The sequence below is a fragment of the Asterias amurensis genome, chromosome 13, assembly GCF_032118995.1.
Source record: "Asterias amurensis chromosome 13, ASM3211899v1".
Classification (NCBI taxonomy): Eukaryota; Metazoa; Echinodermata; class Asteroidea; order Forcipulatida; family Asteriidae; genus Asterias; species Asterias amurensis.
Window position 1 is genome coordinate 19,212,269 of NC_092660.1, and position 16,733 is coordinate 19,229,001.

Sequence of the window (16,733 nt, forward strand, 5' to 3'; positions counted from 1 at the left end):
CCTGGATTATGGAAACTTTTTACCAATTATGTTGAATGTAATATCTCCCTCATTTGATCCCCCTCGTATAAGATGCAAATGTTGGCAGCTCTGTGGTTGAATTAAAGGCAGTGGACACTATTGGTAATTACTCAAAATAATTATTAGCATAAAACCTTTCTTGATTACGAGTAATGGGGAGAGGTTGGTGGTATAAGACATTGTGAGAAACGGCTCCCTCTGAAGTGCCATAGATTTCGAGAAAGAAGTAATCTTCCTCGAATTTAATTTCGAGACCTCACATTTAGAACTTGAGGTCTCGAAATCAACCATCTAAACGCACACAACTTCGTGTGGCAAGAGTGTTTTTTTCTTTCATTATTATCTCGCAAGTTCGATGACCGATTGAGCTCAAATTTTCACAGGTTAGTTATTTTATGCATATGTTGAGATACACCAACTGTGAAGGCTAGTCTTTGACAATTACCAATAGTGTCCACTGCCTTAAATGTAAAAATATTTTGTAAAAGGATATTTTATAGCATGCAACCTTTATCAAACAATAAAATTAAACAGACCTAAAGCCCGGTTCTTACTTCCTGCGAATGCGAAGCGAATGTTGACGTCACAACTTCGCAACGAATAATTCGCAGCAGTTAACTTGTTTGCGAATATCGCTGCGAAAGGAGAGTTGTGGTGTCAAATTCAATCAAATTCGCATGAAGTATGAACCGGCTTAATGCAAAAACCATCCCATCACTCAGATGCGAACAGCTCTGCTTATCTTATCATAGACCTCAGGAAAAGCTTGTTTACAGTTCAACTTGGCTCTAAGTTTGTCGTAGAGAGAGTGGTCGAACATTTCACGGAATTCCTCCCTGGTCATATGAGTGTCGGCATACAGCATCTGGAATCTTTAAAAAGAAAAGAACGATAATAAAGACTTGTAATGCGCATTAAAGGCAGTGGACACTATTGGTAATTACTCAAAATAATTATTAGCATAAAACCTAAATTGGTGACAAGTAATGGGGAGAGGTTGGTGGTATAAAACATTGTGAGAAACAGCTCCCTCTGAAGTGCCATAGTTTTGGAGAAAGAAGTAATTTTCCACGAATTTGATTTCGAGACCTCAAGTTTAGAAACATCTAAACGCACACAACTTCGTGTGACAAGGGTGTTTCTCCGATGACCGATTGAGCTCAAATTTTCACAGGCTTGTTATTTTATGCATATGTTGAGATACACCAACTAAGAAGGCTAGTCTTTGACAATTACCAACAGTGTCCACTGCCTTTAAAACCAAAAAACATAATGAAAGAAAAACAGAAACAACAAAGTTATACCTTGAAAACCTTTGACAAACATGTAATATGGCTTCCTGCAGTCCTCCTTATGCACTGCACAAATTTTGTTTGGGTTTACAGCCAGCCAATAGGGTGTGTGGTGTGACATTATTTGATGGATGCCATCCTTGCGTTGTTAGGGACGCTAACATGAGCTTGGGATAGGCTGTCCCGACTTACATGTACAGCATCTTGTCACTGCCTTTCAACATGTTTCTTTTTCTGGACACACAATCTTGTTGCACCTGATTGAAGCTGTCCTGTTTTGCACTGAGAATCTCTGGGGCTTAGTGATTTTGAAATAAGACATTTTTAGAGTTAAATAAAATAAAAACTACAAAGCATTCTTACCCATTAACGCTGCGCACAAACTCCTCCAAACGTCTTGTAGTTTCAACAAACTGAAAGTTCTTTGTTTTGGGGGTACCATAAGCTCCGATGTCCACGTACATTTCATCCTCGTTGCCTTTGGGATGTACCATTCCAGGGAGGGAAGTTAAAAGAAACGGACACAGCCAGAGGGGATAAAGCTGATGGGGAGAACATGAATACACAAAAATATTATTGACAAAGACCAGTCTATTAACAGGTATAACCTGAGCCAAATTTCATAGCACTTCTTAAAGGCAGTGAACACTATTGGTAATTACTCAAAATAATTATTAACATAAAACCTAAATTGGTAACGAGTAATGGGGAGAGGTTGATAGTCTAAAACATTGTGAGAAACGGCTCCCTCTGAAGTGACATAGTTTTCGAGAAAGAAGTAATTTTCTAGTATTTGCCTTCAAGACCTCAGATTTAGAATTTGAGGTCTCGAAATCAAGCATCAGAAAGCACACAACTTCGTGTGACAAGGTGTTTTTTCTTCCATTATTATCTCGGGACTTCGACCAAAAGTGAGAAGACTGGTCTTTGACAAATATCAATAGTGTCCAGGGTCTTTAAAGTTAAAGTATATCTTCCGTTTTGTTTAACCGTTAGTTGGTTTAATTCTATATAAACGTAGATATTAAATAAAACTAACCTGTGAAGTCAGTTTCAGAAGGTGGTAATGTTTGTGAGATATTAGGCTATGAGGTTTCGGTGAAAATCTGGAGCGGTTATGTCCATGCAAAACAAATAAACCGTAAAACTCAATCCGAGAAACCTCTTGGTTTTTATTATACATACGAGAGTGCTAGGTATTGTAGTGTAGGCTTAGCTTGTTTGGTTTAGAGTTTTCGACGAGACGAGAAAACGTCTTGTGTTTTGAGAGCATTTCACGAGAGCTTTTATTGACACAGCACAACACCAAACATTACAATATTCAAGGGTAACTACGAAACACATCCACGGCAGCCAGGGTTACCCAATTGCCCCAGTAAAGAGCGGTCAGTGAAAGTTCCACTGCAGAGAGCTGTGCTGGTGCCCCCCTACCCCTACCCTCTCCTGAAGACGAGCAGAGTATACTGTTTGAAACGTTGAGACCAAACCGGCTCTATTCAGAGCCACCACTCCTTCAAAAGAGATTTTACCCATGGTTGTACCAGCAAGTTTACTATTCATATTTATATCTATAGTTACTCTTATTCTCCACACCATGCAAAGCTTCAAACACCTATTACAGCTGATCGGTGTCGCTGTACAGTAAGCTTGGGCGATATCGATTTATTTTATTCACGATATATCGCCGACAATATATCGCGATCTTCGATATAATCGCGATTAATTAAATTTGACATCATCAGTCTTCAAACTCCAAGTGAAAGTTGTAGAAGCGACAGTCATAGCATAAGAGAGGTGTTCTAATGACCTATTCTTCTGGTTTTACTCCAAACCTATGGGGTGCAAGATGTCTCAGCTAGGAAATACATCGTGATATTGCGATATTTAAAGGATATCGCGATATATCGCGATATATCGCGATATATCGCGATATATCGATATTTCGATTAAAACCAAATCGATTCGATATCGAAATCGTTTCCAAATTAAAATCGCGATACTCAATAATATCGTGATATCGCCCAAGCTTACTGTACAGTATGTTACAGTCAGTGCAAGAGGTCAATCAACCGAGTGTTTCACTTACCTTAGTCTCTCTCTCAAAGCACTCAATGGTCTCAGGAAGCTTGTTCAGAGGTACTAACATATCCTGGAGAACGTGGTTCTGCTCATAAAGTTTACGAATCGTCTCTCCTTGGGTTAACTTGAGGAGTGAGATCTGGGGTGGCACCATCCATCCACACAGGTAACGGAATACGGGGTTGTTGCCAAACGGAATGATGTCCTGGCGAGGAAAAAGTCCAGAACGGTTTTAAAAGTAATTACGACTGATGTATGTAATGTTGGTTAGGTATTAGGTAGAGTGATAGCTTGCTCCCGTTCTGAATGTTTAGTTCTAGCATAGCATGTAGTTTATTGGTTAACTAAACTCACTAGGAGCGATACCTTGGGCGAAGTATATATAACTTTCATAAATGCAATTTTTTTCAGTCCATCAACAAAATTATTAGTGTAGGTAAATCTTGAGACCTTTAACCCAAGTAGCTATCCAGCCTTCAATACAATTTTTTCGTTCCATCAACAAAATTATTAAGGTAGGTAAATCTTGAGACCTTTAACCCAAGTAGCTATCCAGAAGTCGATTTCACAAAGAGTTAGGACTCGTCTTATCTCGAGTTAGGACGAGTAACTCGTCTTAACTTAGGATTAATCTTAAGGTCTGCATGCTACAGTGCAGGGTTGGGACTCGTCCTAAGTACTAAGATTAGTCTTAAGTTGGGAAGAGTTTTGTGAAATCGACGGCAGGCCCTTTAACCTTAGTAGCCACCCTAACCCTCAAACCCAGCAACTACCCGCCTTTCAACCCAAGAAGCTAATCAGGACTTAATAGATGGTAAATTTGCAGAAGAATATTACATTTTGTGTTTTTACCCTTACACCGATGTGTGTTAGCACTGTATACTCAGTACTTTCCCGAGTTCTGTGAAACATTTTTACAGGCATATTACTCGGGTGGGATACGAACCCGCAACCTTTGCAAATCTAGAGCAGTGTCATTCTTTTTCAAGTTAATAGTTGTCCAGGACATTCAACCAAAAATGATGTCATGGTTATAGGCACTCACTTCTAATTCCCAGAAGATACTTCTTGTATGGCGATGATAGTAATGACGCAATGGGATGTACTCATACCCTTCACCAATGGTCAGGTATTGCTGGACATGCTTGAAGAACCAGGGTTTCCAGTATTTACCAATATCATTGATCTGTATGTAACAAACATGAAATGGATCTTGTTCAATTAAAAAATTAATCATAATAACAATAATAATAGACACCTATATATTTCAGTAGCACTGTAAGTCAGAGTGGACAGGGAGAAAAACCATAAAAGGCTCGGAAAGGGAAGTTCTAAACGAGCAACGAACGAATATAGCTGTTTCCGTGCATTGAACTTGTAACAGTATAATGTATTGCAGTGTTGAAAGGAGTTGCGATGCACACAGCTTTAAATGACACAAGAATATACAAATACTGACTTTCTGTCCCCTGGTTACAGAACTTTATTGACACTCAACAAGTCATAGACCTTTTCGCAAATACCGGGGCGCGCGCGTAATGCTTGGAATTAGGTGCATTGTGGTCTTGCTGATATCCAAATTTGATCCATATATATCCCACAATGCACCTCATTCAACAGTCTGCGCTTGTGCATTGGTATTTGCGATAAGGTCTATGACATTTACACAAAGCAAAAGGACGCCCTCTCTGGTGAGCAGGTTCCCCGATCGACCTGCAGGGAGACGACCAACAGTGCTCCGACAGGGAGGTGTATCGGTCAATCACCACTGACGCTACACTATGTTGTTACAACAGTAACTGTATAATTTTTGGATTTTTGATTCATTGAAATTGAAATAATTGTCCAGTGTGTTTTTAATTGAATACTTAATGGTAGGCTCAAAGATTCGGGGAGGGGGCTCCAGAGTTCCTCCCACCCCTTTAGTGGTTACTCCAAGAATCTTACCTTCTGTTCCTCAACCTCGTCCGTCATATTAGCAGTCATAATAACTGCAGTATCCTTACTGTACACCAGCCCTTCCACGAAATCATTTCCCGTCTTTTTGAGTGTTTCCTCAGTGAACACCTTGATGACTTCGCTCATGGAATGTGCGGGCTTGAAGTTCACCTTCACGTATTTCTTAGCTGGCACTATTTGGATCTCTGCTGCAACCAGAAATCCAAGGGTTCCGTAGGACCATGGCACTGCATGGAACAGATCGGGATGTTCATCCTGAAATAAGCAAAGTAGACAAGAATATTTTGAAGCAGAATCTTAAAGGCTTGTTTGGTCATGACTCTGAAAATTGTTGCCAATAACAATAAGACTTGTAATGCGCACATATCCACCCTGCTGGGTGTTCAAGGCGCAGTAAGAACGTGGTATGAAGTACAGCAGCTTTGGATTGTATAACGCATTTTGAGAAACATTGCAGTTTCGAAGTACTGCTGCTAAGGAAAAAAAATTTTTTGTTTTACTATTTCGGATTATTATTTCGATATCTCAAAAAAGCGACCAACTTTTGTGAACATCTACATTTACAGGGAAAAAAATCAAATGGTTCCAAAAAAACAAACAGATCTCCTTTAAGACATTCAGTAAGGGTAATAAGTTTTAGAACCTACATCTATCTAGAGATATCGTGTAACGGAGATCTACACACAAAGATTCAACATCATCTTCTACATCAAAACTGCCATTTTCAAGGGGAACATGTTTACAAAATTGGCTATCATAGAGATAAACAGGACAGTAAAAAGTGGAATAACAAAGTACTAAGAAGACTGATGACAACAGAGGAGACAACACAGGTCAGCCAGAACTGACAAAGGAGGTGTGTCAGTCCAACCTGGGCCCAATTTCATAAACTCTTTAAGTAGAAAGAATGGACAAAAATTGCTAAGCAAAGAGTCATGCACCAGCCACAAAAATGCAAACTTAATGTAATTTGGGCTGGTAACCTGCTTCTGCTAAGCAATACTAAGCTGTGCTTAGCATGTTTTTGTGTTGTATGGCTTCTGACTGAACAAAGTTATGGACAAAATACCACCAACATATTGGCTATAGGTAGCTCTACTCAGTTGGTTGAGCACCTTAACATTAAATCAGAAAGAGTTTGTTTCAGATCTCGCCCAAGTAAATTTATTGTTTGCCCCAAATCATATACTTAAAGACACTGGACACTATTGGTAATTGTCAAAGACAAGTCTTCTCACTTTATGAAATTGGCCCTGGGTAAAAAGCCAATGGAAAAAAGGAGATTAACCATTACACATAACAAACAAGCTTACAAAAGAAACAAACAAAACAATCAATCAAACAAACACCTCAACAAACAAGTTTTTATGAAACAAAACAGGATCAGGATGTCATCGTAAACCTACCTTTGAACACCTGACTAAAGTTCCGTCTGCCATGACCAACTCAAAGGCCACACATGTGTGTTGAAATAACCCAAATTTATGAGATGATGTTTCTATGCCAACACCCATAACCATACCTCCTAAAAATGAATCACAACAAATATCCACAGAATTGGATGAAAAAGAATGATTCAAACTTACACAAAGAAGAGAACTGCAGCTGTTGATAGTATCAACTGTTTTAAGAATAGATTACCTTCAAAGTAATCGCCTTTCGATAATATTTATTCAAAATGGCATTTAACTTGGAATGTAAATATCCATTAGTTGTTGAAGTCCAATGTTTTCATTTTTCAAATTTCACTCTGAAAAAGTCATCCTATGAACAAACAAGAGAGACCCATTTGTCCCAGACAAATGCCATCAGATGTTTTGGATGTTGACAACAATTATTTTTTGAAGGGTATTGAATTCAACTTGGCAATTTACACCATAGAGAGTTTTTTTTTTCTCACTCACATCCGTATAGATTTTGGAATATGTGGGTACATCACAAAATTTAATAGGTCATTTCCCTTCCTCTTTGCACATATACAGGCTTTCCACACAGGGCTAATAATTATTTGCCCCAGAAGTTAAAGAAGCAGTTTTCATGGTTAAAGGAAGGTACATTCAAACACTCAGTGAAAAACTAACAACATATCTAAATTTGTTCTTACATCTGAAAAAGAAGAAGAGCACGTTCAACAAGTTGTTTGCACAGTTTGTAGTACATAGCCGACGGAGCAAGTTTGTTAGGTTGGCCCTTAAAAGCCTGTAGAACTTCTTACTAAACGAGGCTAGAGTTTAGGGTGAGCCCTGGTGTATTGGAAGGTTTCTTTCAACTGAAAAGAAGGTTAGGATAAATACTTTTGACGTACCAACAGTAAGAACATCAAGCTCTGGTAACACAGGTAGGGTCCATCCTAGTGGATTTAGCATGGCAGTGATCTGGCCCATCGAAACAAGTGGTTCAACTCGTACCACTCTTCGCTTTGTGTCCACTCCAAGAATGTCAACTGTGGAGAGTCAAAATGAGAGCAAAAAGTAAAATACTGAACAATTGTATCGATGGATCATTGGTGAATGGGAGTTACTCACAGAATAGTTTCAGGTTTGAGATGGCACCTGCAATGTCCCATCCTTTGGCTTCTGTTCCGTGTGTCCAGTGGCCACTGTCATCGTCAGGGCCTGTCAGTGGTCATGGTGTCCTGCCAAGGGTCACATGGTTCCCTCTCAAGGGTTTCAATTTTTCAAGGTCCCCTCCCTACTGTCAGGGATCCTGTGGTACTGTGTTAGGAGTCCTGTGGTACCTAGCTGTCAGGGGTTCCCTGGTCCCCTGTCAGGGGTCCCAGCTAAGGTCTCTTGTCAGGGGTTCTGTGTTCCCTTGTCAGAAGTTCTGTGGTCCCATTGGCCCCTGTGTCCAGTGGCCCCATACATGTACTAGGGGTTCCATGGGCCCCTGTCAGGGATCCTGTGGTACCTTGCTGTCAGGGGTTCCACGGAATACTGTCAAGGGTTCCAATGGTACCCTGTGAGGGGTCCCGGCTAAGGTCCCTCGTCAGAGGTTCTGTGATCCCAGGCTGTTTGGGGTTATGTTGACCCCGGTTGTCCCCTGTCAGGAGTCCCGTGGGCCAATGTGTGGTCCCCAGACAATTTGAGGGTTAAAAGGGTAAAGAGATGAAAGGAGGAGGAAATTAAAAAGTAGAAAGACGCCTTAAGATACCAAGACTTGTTTGAATTTGGGCAGACTATAACGTGTAAAGGTTATTAAACAAATTATTATGTAACATAAACTGCAATTAGAAAAAAATTCCATTATAATTGAGACAATGCACACAGTGCATTGTATTCAGCTTTTTGAAATCATTTCACAAGGATAAAGAATAAAGGTTATTTATCCGCTTCGTTTTTTGGCTTGCAGAGGACAAAAATATCCAGCTTAAATATAAAACACTCAAGTACAGACCTTAGACAATGCATTGGCAGCATGGTGCTATAAATCAGGTCATACATTGCATTTTCATATCCGGTGTTAAAAGAAAACTCCATTTACCAGGAGCTCCAAAATATGCAATCCATTTTTAGGAAATCTATAAAAACTGCAAAAGTCACCAAACATAAGTTATAGTCCACTCTCAGGATGTATCCATGTATGTAATACCAAACCAGTGCACATTGGACCAATATAAAAATAGGATTTGCAGTGCAAAGAATAGCAAAATTGAACACTTAGCAATAATAATCATATCATTGAACTTTATCAGAAAAGAGATAATAAGTTTATTATTAATAAGAAAAATCAGTTCAATTTTTTGACCTTAAAGGAACACGTTGCCTTGGATCGGTCGAGTTGGTCTTTGAAAAGCGTTTGTTATAATATGCATATGAGTAGAAAGATGCTGTAAAAGTAGAATACAATGATCCACACAAACATGCCTCGAAATTGCACGGTTTTCCTTTTACCTCGTCGACTAACACAGTCGGCCATTTATGGGAGTCAAATTTTTGACTCCCATAAATGGCCGACCGTGTTTGTTCGCACAGTAAAAGAAAAACCACGCAATTTCGAGGCAAACTTGTGTGGATCATTGTATTCTACTTTTAAATTATCTTTCTACCCATATGCATTTCATAACAAACGCTTTTTTATAGACCAACTCGTCCGATCCAAGGCAACGTGTTCCTTTAAATCAATTAGATTCCTCACAAGCATACTCCAGAGCACTTTGGTCTAAAATTTTGAAATCATTTATTGATCATTTTTAAACAGAAAGGGGGGGGGGGCTATGCTCTTGATTTGTTGGGTTCAATAATTGTACCAATGAGCTATGTACATGATATGCAATATATGTAGACTGCAGGTCTGGAATTACACTGAGGCAATGTGACTTGATGCCCCTTACCAAAGTTTCCCACAGACTTTAAAGACACTGGACACTATTGGTAATTGTCAAAGACTAGCCTTCACAGTTGGTGTATACTCAACATTATGCATAAATTAACGAACCTTTGAAAATTTGAGCTCAATCAGTCATCGAACTTGCGAGATATGAATGAAACAATAAAACACCCTTGTCACACAAAGGTGTGTGGGTTTAGATGGTTGATTTCAAGACCTCAAGTTCTAAATCTGAGGTCTCAAAATCAAATTCGTGGAAAATTACTTCTTTCTCGACAACTATGGCACTTCAGAGGTTGCCGTTTCTCACAATAATTTATACCATCAACCTCTCCCCATTACTCTTCACCAAGAAAGGTTTTATGCTAATAATTGTTTTGAGTAATTACCAATAGTGTCCACTGCCTTTGATATTTTCCAATGGATTGACCATTTGCAAAAATGGAAATGGCCTTGCCCTCTCAAAGATGAAATTCCAGGCCTGTGATTGCAATAGACCGATCCATTAAGCTCCGCTCCATTGGGTATTGACCAATCACAACGCAATGAAGGTCCGACACTAAGGTCCTACATGCATGTGCATATCTTGGCGCGCGCGACAGAGTTGTGCAGAAAGGCATTGGAGAGCCCCACGTGTTCTTGCTCACGCGTGCGTCGTGGGCGGAGCCTACTGGATCGGTCTATTCATACTAGAAACTTGGCAACAAAGGCTCTCTGAAATATTTTAAGAAATCATAAAACCGTAGAAATACTTTTCTTCAATTCTATGGCCACGATGTTAAGGAAAAAATGAAGAAGAGAAAATCGTCAACTAGAAACAACTACATCTACTTTAAAACAAAACACAATGGCCTCTTCTTACCTAGGTTAATATGAACATTATGGTGCGTTTTCTTGTATTTTCCAACGCGTAAGCTGACAGTCTGGTATCCAGGACGTGATGTACACATAGGTTTCTTGGACCCATTTGATCTCCACTCCAAAACCTGTGCAAAAAAAACAAGATTGTTGAAAAGCGTTTTCAGATTCGACTTTGATCACCTTTAAAGGCATGTTATTATTTTGGTAACTTTAACTACCAAAAGTTGTATTTAAGTAAATTACCATTACTACTTACTAACTACTACAAGTATTTTCAAGAAACAAGTCGACTTTAAACCCCTTTTTCATAGCTTTATTCTCTCACATCACTTGGTGACATTGCTAATTTCACAACTTTTGAACCAAATGTGATATCAATTATCAACAGTTTTAAAGCAATAGGTTTGCTCTAATCAACATAACACAAATTTTCAATGACCTGGGTTGACAAACAACTCAATTCCATTGATCGCTTCACATAGCTGTACCTGTTTTTGTATTTCCTTGACGCGTTTGTCATGCTTCAATGGTGCCGTATTCAGCTGGAAAACCAGCCAGTTCCGCACGAAGGTCAACACATCGTAGACGACAGACAACGGCAGAAGAAACAGACAAACAAAAATCCATCGCTGGTTCACAATGGTGTACTCCAGTCCTTTGATGCGTATCCAAACCAACAGGCTTACTACAGGAGCAACACAAAGTGTCACTAACCATAGTGGGGGAAACATCTTCAAGAATGCCAAAGTTTCGAAATGTCTAACGACTAGACGAAAATAGGGTGTATTCTCTTGTTTTTACAGGCCTGGTCACTGTCCTTCCCTGCAAAGAAATAAAACTTTTAAAACAGTGGGAACAAAATTAGGTGAGGTTTTGGCAACTGCACTATGTGTTAATCTCTTTTGTTGATTTCTTTAAAAAGATTTACATACGATGCTACCCCAAACCTTCTTTCCAGAACCAACACTACCATAAGGAGATTTACACACGTGACACGGTGCTACCTCAACCCTCACCTATGTTATCGAAGACAGTAATGGACAATTCATGACAGCGTAGTTTGGGATAATTTCATCAAAAGATGTAAAACTAAAATGCTCCCTTGTTGAACCTTGAACCATTGTTGGACTTTGGTTTTGAAATCAGCGGCCTATTGTTGCTAAATCAAGTTTGCTAAAATTATTACTATTAGTAGATTACCAAACAAACAAAATAGTAAACTTAGAATAAATAAGTTATATTAATAAAAACTATCTTGGAATCCACTATCTTTAAAGGTTTTTTTTTTTTTTTTTTAAATTAAAGGGGCTTATTTAGGAAAAATGCAAATGAAACTACGGAAACTACCATTATTAATTGCGTCTCAAAATATGTTTGCCCCCTGTCAAGACTCAATGTTGGTCATTCATTACCAACTACCCACCCCCCTGCACTGCTGTGTGAAAAGTTTGTACCCCTGAATCCCTGATTCCTGAGGTAAATGAAGTGAACCGTTGCATCAGCACAGCGTTGAAAACTTGAATGTTCCTCATCAGACAAAATGGCTGTTCTTAATCAAATAACAAAAATTCCAGTCTAACTACAGTGTAATTATACTATTATTTAATAAAGTATTTACCCTACAGTTTCGTCTGAAAGTTATTTTAAAGCCGTCTGTTTCCATGCACACACCCAGCCGTCCGCAGTGACCATCCCTCGATCACTCGACACTGATTGTGTACGTAATTCGGTACGTCCCCCCGGCCGTCCGCCCGACTGCTCCCCTTGGTAACATGTTTGACAACAGAGGGCGCTTGTTTCCAAATTGATTGTGGCACTTTTCGAAACCAGTGGCAATGGCTTATTACTAAGATGTTTTGGTTCAGACATTCCTAGATCATTGGTGACTTCATAATTAAACACAGGCAGACTCAAGATAGATAAGATCTCCAAGAATACCTTTTTGGGGGGAAAAATGGCCTTCAAGTGTTTTAGACGATATTATTATGGAGTTGCTCCCCATCTCAGGCAAACTCAACTTGGGCCTAACACGGTCTTTCTTTTATTCATGTGGCGGCAACAGCTTCAGTAGATAATTGTAAAAAAATATAGATTGTCTTTATTTACAGGCTAAACATTTTCTTCGCAGCGGAATTTTTCTCAATGAAAACGCTGCTGCAATAGGCTAAAGGTTTTTTCTTCAAGAGTGTCGGATACCCCCCCCCCCCGCCCACTTGCATGTAGTCCGGTGCAAACCGGTACTTTTTGTACCCATTTATGCTAATTTCCTCTTAACCCAGCCACCCACAAGGAACTACTTTTTACCCTTTCGAGGGGAAACGTGCAGTCCTTCCTTGTGTAATTCTTTAACTAGGTACTTTTGTTGTACCCATTGGGTTGACTTCCTCTTGGACGCCCACACGGAATCACTTTACTCTTAACGGGGGAAAAACAATCAACGAGGTGAACTAAAACTAAAAAGACATAAACAACAACAACAACAACAACAACAACAACAACAACAACAACAACAACAACAACAACAACAACAACAACAACAACAACAACAACAACAACAACAACAACAACAACAACGACAACGACAACGACAACGACAACGACAACGACAACGACAACGACAACAACAACAACAACAACAACAACAACAACAACAACAACAACAACAACAACAACACCTCAACAAGAGACTCAAAGTCAACACAATTAGGTCCATTATGACAAACAAAACGAAACATTATGAAGGCCTATAACAACAGTTTCTCCTTCCCTTGTATCAGCTGCTTAGTCAGTCCCGCATAATATGAGAAAACTACCTATAATAAGATCACTAAATAATATACGATTAGTTGTTATACAAGTTGGTCTCTAAATCTTTCCCACTAAGAGTTAAAATACTGTAAGTGAATTATGATGACGTAGTTTACTGATTGTGCAATATTGGTTTTTTATCAAACTTCAAAATCATCTAATTACAGTTCCTAGATACTTGTATTATGGTAACTTTACGACCTAAAAGCCCACTAATCCGGCTATTTTGGGTACAAATAAAAGGGAAACTTTAGGCCACCTTAACACACACGGGGAAGTACCTTTTTACCAGATAGGATATGAGAGTTTTAGGGTCACGGATACTCCTACCCATTGTTGATTCTGGACCAGCAAAAAACTACAACGCTGAAAATCATTACAGGCCTTTTATTTTAAAGGCACTGTACACTATTGGTAATTACTAAAAAACAATTATTTGCACAAAAACAGACTCGGTATAACGAGCAATGTTAGTTTTACACATTTTGAGAAACGGCTCCCTCTTTTGTAAAAAGATAATTTCTCACTCAAATAATAAAATACTTCAGCTGAACTTAAAACACACAAAGTTGTGCAACATGGGTGTTTTGTCTGTCGTTATTCTCTTGTATTTTTAATGACCAATTGAATCCAACTTTTCACAGGTTTGTTACGGTGGGGAGGGCCCCCCCCCCATTCAAAGCTAATACCAGAAAATCTTTCAAAGCGCCCAGCGCTTAAAATATTGTATGTTTACTAATTAAGTTTAAATAATCATAGGCATATTACGATGAAAAGCGCTTCAAGCAGAACCATTAACACAATAAGTTCACACACAATATTGATTTTTAATTGAGCAGTGAGCTACGCCGACTGCAAACAGCAAAATATATTTTCATTTGCTACGGTGCGTCGGGCTCAATATGACCCCAGGATGTATAGTACTTAATTATGATTTGGATTTGTTGGTAAGCTTGTGTTGAAATAACATCCACCCGGAAAGCATATCAGTCTGGGTTTTTTTCTTATAAGATAATGATCCCCCAATTGTTGTTGTCACATGGCATGCAGTGACACCACAGTTTTTCAAAGGATTTTTTTACAATAAGTAAACAATACAAGTTGAACAGGGTCAGCCAATGGTATAAAAACAGTCATAGAAACTTATGTTCAATCAGACCCCATCGACGAGAACACCATCAGACAATTAGGGCATACTAAAATTGAGATTGCATTCAAAAGTCTCGTAAAGATCACACAACAGTAAAACACAAAACAAAAACATTTCCATATATAAATACCTGGCGAACAAAGCAAACCAAGGCAGGGATGAAAGATCCGACACTCCCAGCCTCATACGAAGTAGCCTTTTGTCAAGGCGTTTGGAGAGCTGCGATCCCAAGCGACTGGAACGGGAGCATGGGAGAACACGCACGCATGCAAGTGGCAAGTTGCCCCGCTGTTTACGCCACTAAGGCATTGACAACAGGCTACATGAAGGGGCTTAAAATAAAACCTTCAAAAAAAAACCTCTCTGGTATAGGAAACTAACAAACTGATGAAAACTTAGCAGCAATTTATAAGCTCGTATCCAATCACCAATGCATGGTGTGGTTTGTAGACCGAATATTATGCCCAACCGGTATTTTGTTTAACTAGACACAAACACACCTTTTAAAATACCCTTAAAGCCACGGGACACTATTGGTGTGTTCTCAAAATAATGCCTGTCTGAGGTAACGTAGTTTTTGAGAAAGAGGTAATTTCTTACTCGAACATTTAAAGGCTTTAGGCCTGAGTCTTTTAATATTTTTGTAGGAATCTGTTTGTGCATGATCCAATTATTATGTCCAACGATTGGAAAAGGAATTGCATAGAGATAACAGGTGTGAAATACAATGTAAAAAAGATGTTTTATTTTAGGCTCTTCTTTAATGGAACACAGATGTTACAGAGGTGAAAATAGCCAATTACACGTAAATAAAATTAGTAATCTAAACAATTGACATCCATCCAATGTTACTTATTGTTTGATTAACATTTTTTTCCAGTTTATAATTTATTTTATTACAGTATGCATAACAGCACAATATGTGCTACTCAAAGAGCTGAAAAATACAGCTATTGTACACAAGATGTTTCTTTGACCAAGAATAAATAATATATTCATTCACTGGTTTTACGTATTCAAGTTAATGATAATGATATTAAAAATATATAATAATTTATATAAACAAGTCTTTTTCTATATGGTGCTTTAAATAAATACTTGTTAAGGAAATACTCATAATTCAGACAATGGCAATGTTAATATATTATCAAAAATAGTACAGGTCAATGTGCTATAATATACGTTGGCTCGGTCTATTAGCACACTGTAACGACATTGTCGGTTCTAAAACTTTCGTTTATGACTTTGCCGTTTTAAATATAAATTTACCTCGTACAGACATGTTTTTAAACAGTTTTATAAATAAATAATATGATAGATTTACGTATTGTTAGAAATGCAGCAAGAATTAAGTCAAAACAGAATAAGTTATAATTAATAAACTATAATATAAATAGCTTATAGTTATTGCTTAAAATATAAATAAATTTTCTAAACAATTTTATAAATTTATATAATTTTGTTGTCATTATGTTATACAATTATCTGCTATAATGATTAAATGTTAATGATATTTCGTCTGCTCAGAACTATAAGATCATTAATGGCAATTTCATATTCGTAACGGTCAAAGGGGCATTAAATGAAGTCCAACAAAAGAACGTCTTAACTTGAAGATCACTCTTGATCATTAAACCCAATTTACCATCACATCTCGAGTTAAGACGAGTTATACTCAACCTAATGGTTTTTAATGTCATATAAATAATGATCTTATTCTTTGTGACATCGGGAGCGCCAAAATATGCAAAATCTATTTTATGAAACCCATTCAAATTGCGCCTTGTATGACTTTTAAGATATGAACAGATGATTTTGTTGATTTTATGCAGTGATAATGCTTTGTGGATAATAATTGCACCAAATACAGCGTGTGTGAATAATAAACACACGTAGCCACTCCATCCAAATAAAGCGAAGCTTACTGTGCAGGACGCACACACGCACACGCAACAGGAACGTCTTCGTAATAACTCTCATATCTGCAAAAAAAGATAAAAAACAAGATTCCAACTTAGTCAAAACTTAGTCAAAACTCAAACCTAAGCCAACTTTGCAGAAAACTCGATCCATTTAGATGTGAACACTTTTTGAAAGTGTTTTCGTGTTTGTTTTCAAGAGTGGCATTGTCATCTATGTTTAAAGGGACTGTGTCCTCATCATGTGAACTCTCAACCAGTTGCCATACATGCGCCCGCCCTCAATGCATCATCTGCAGTAATTATAATGCACCATGT

At 38.3% G+C, this 16,733-nt stretch overlaps 1 protein-coding gene across 1 annotated transcript; it reads right to left on the reverse strand.

Annotated features, from left to right (window-relative positions):
* Positions 1 to 48: 48 nt before the first annotated feature.
* Positions 49 to 12,282, reverse strand: LOC139945958 (delta(24)-sterol reductase-like). Its single transcript, XM_071943501.1, has 10 exons — positions 12,157 to 12,282; positions 11,027 to 11,360; positions 10,540 to 10,663; positions 7,657 to 7,794; positions 6,758 to 6,876; positions 5,340 to 5,606; positions 4,438 to 4,578; positions 3,400 to 3,597; positions 1,677 to 1,855; positions 49 to 893 (listed from the first exon to the last, which is right to left on the reverse strand). Exons 2-10 carry the CDS (start codon positions 11,267 to 11,269, stop codon positions 740 to 742), a joined length of 1,563 nt encoding a protein of 520 aa, XP_071799602.1. The 5' UTR covers positions 11,270 to 11,360; positions 12,157 to 12,282; the 3' UTR covers positions 49 to 739.
* Positions 12,283 to 16,733: the final 4,451 nt, after the last annotated feature.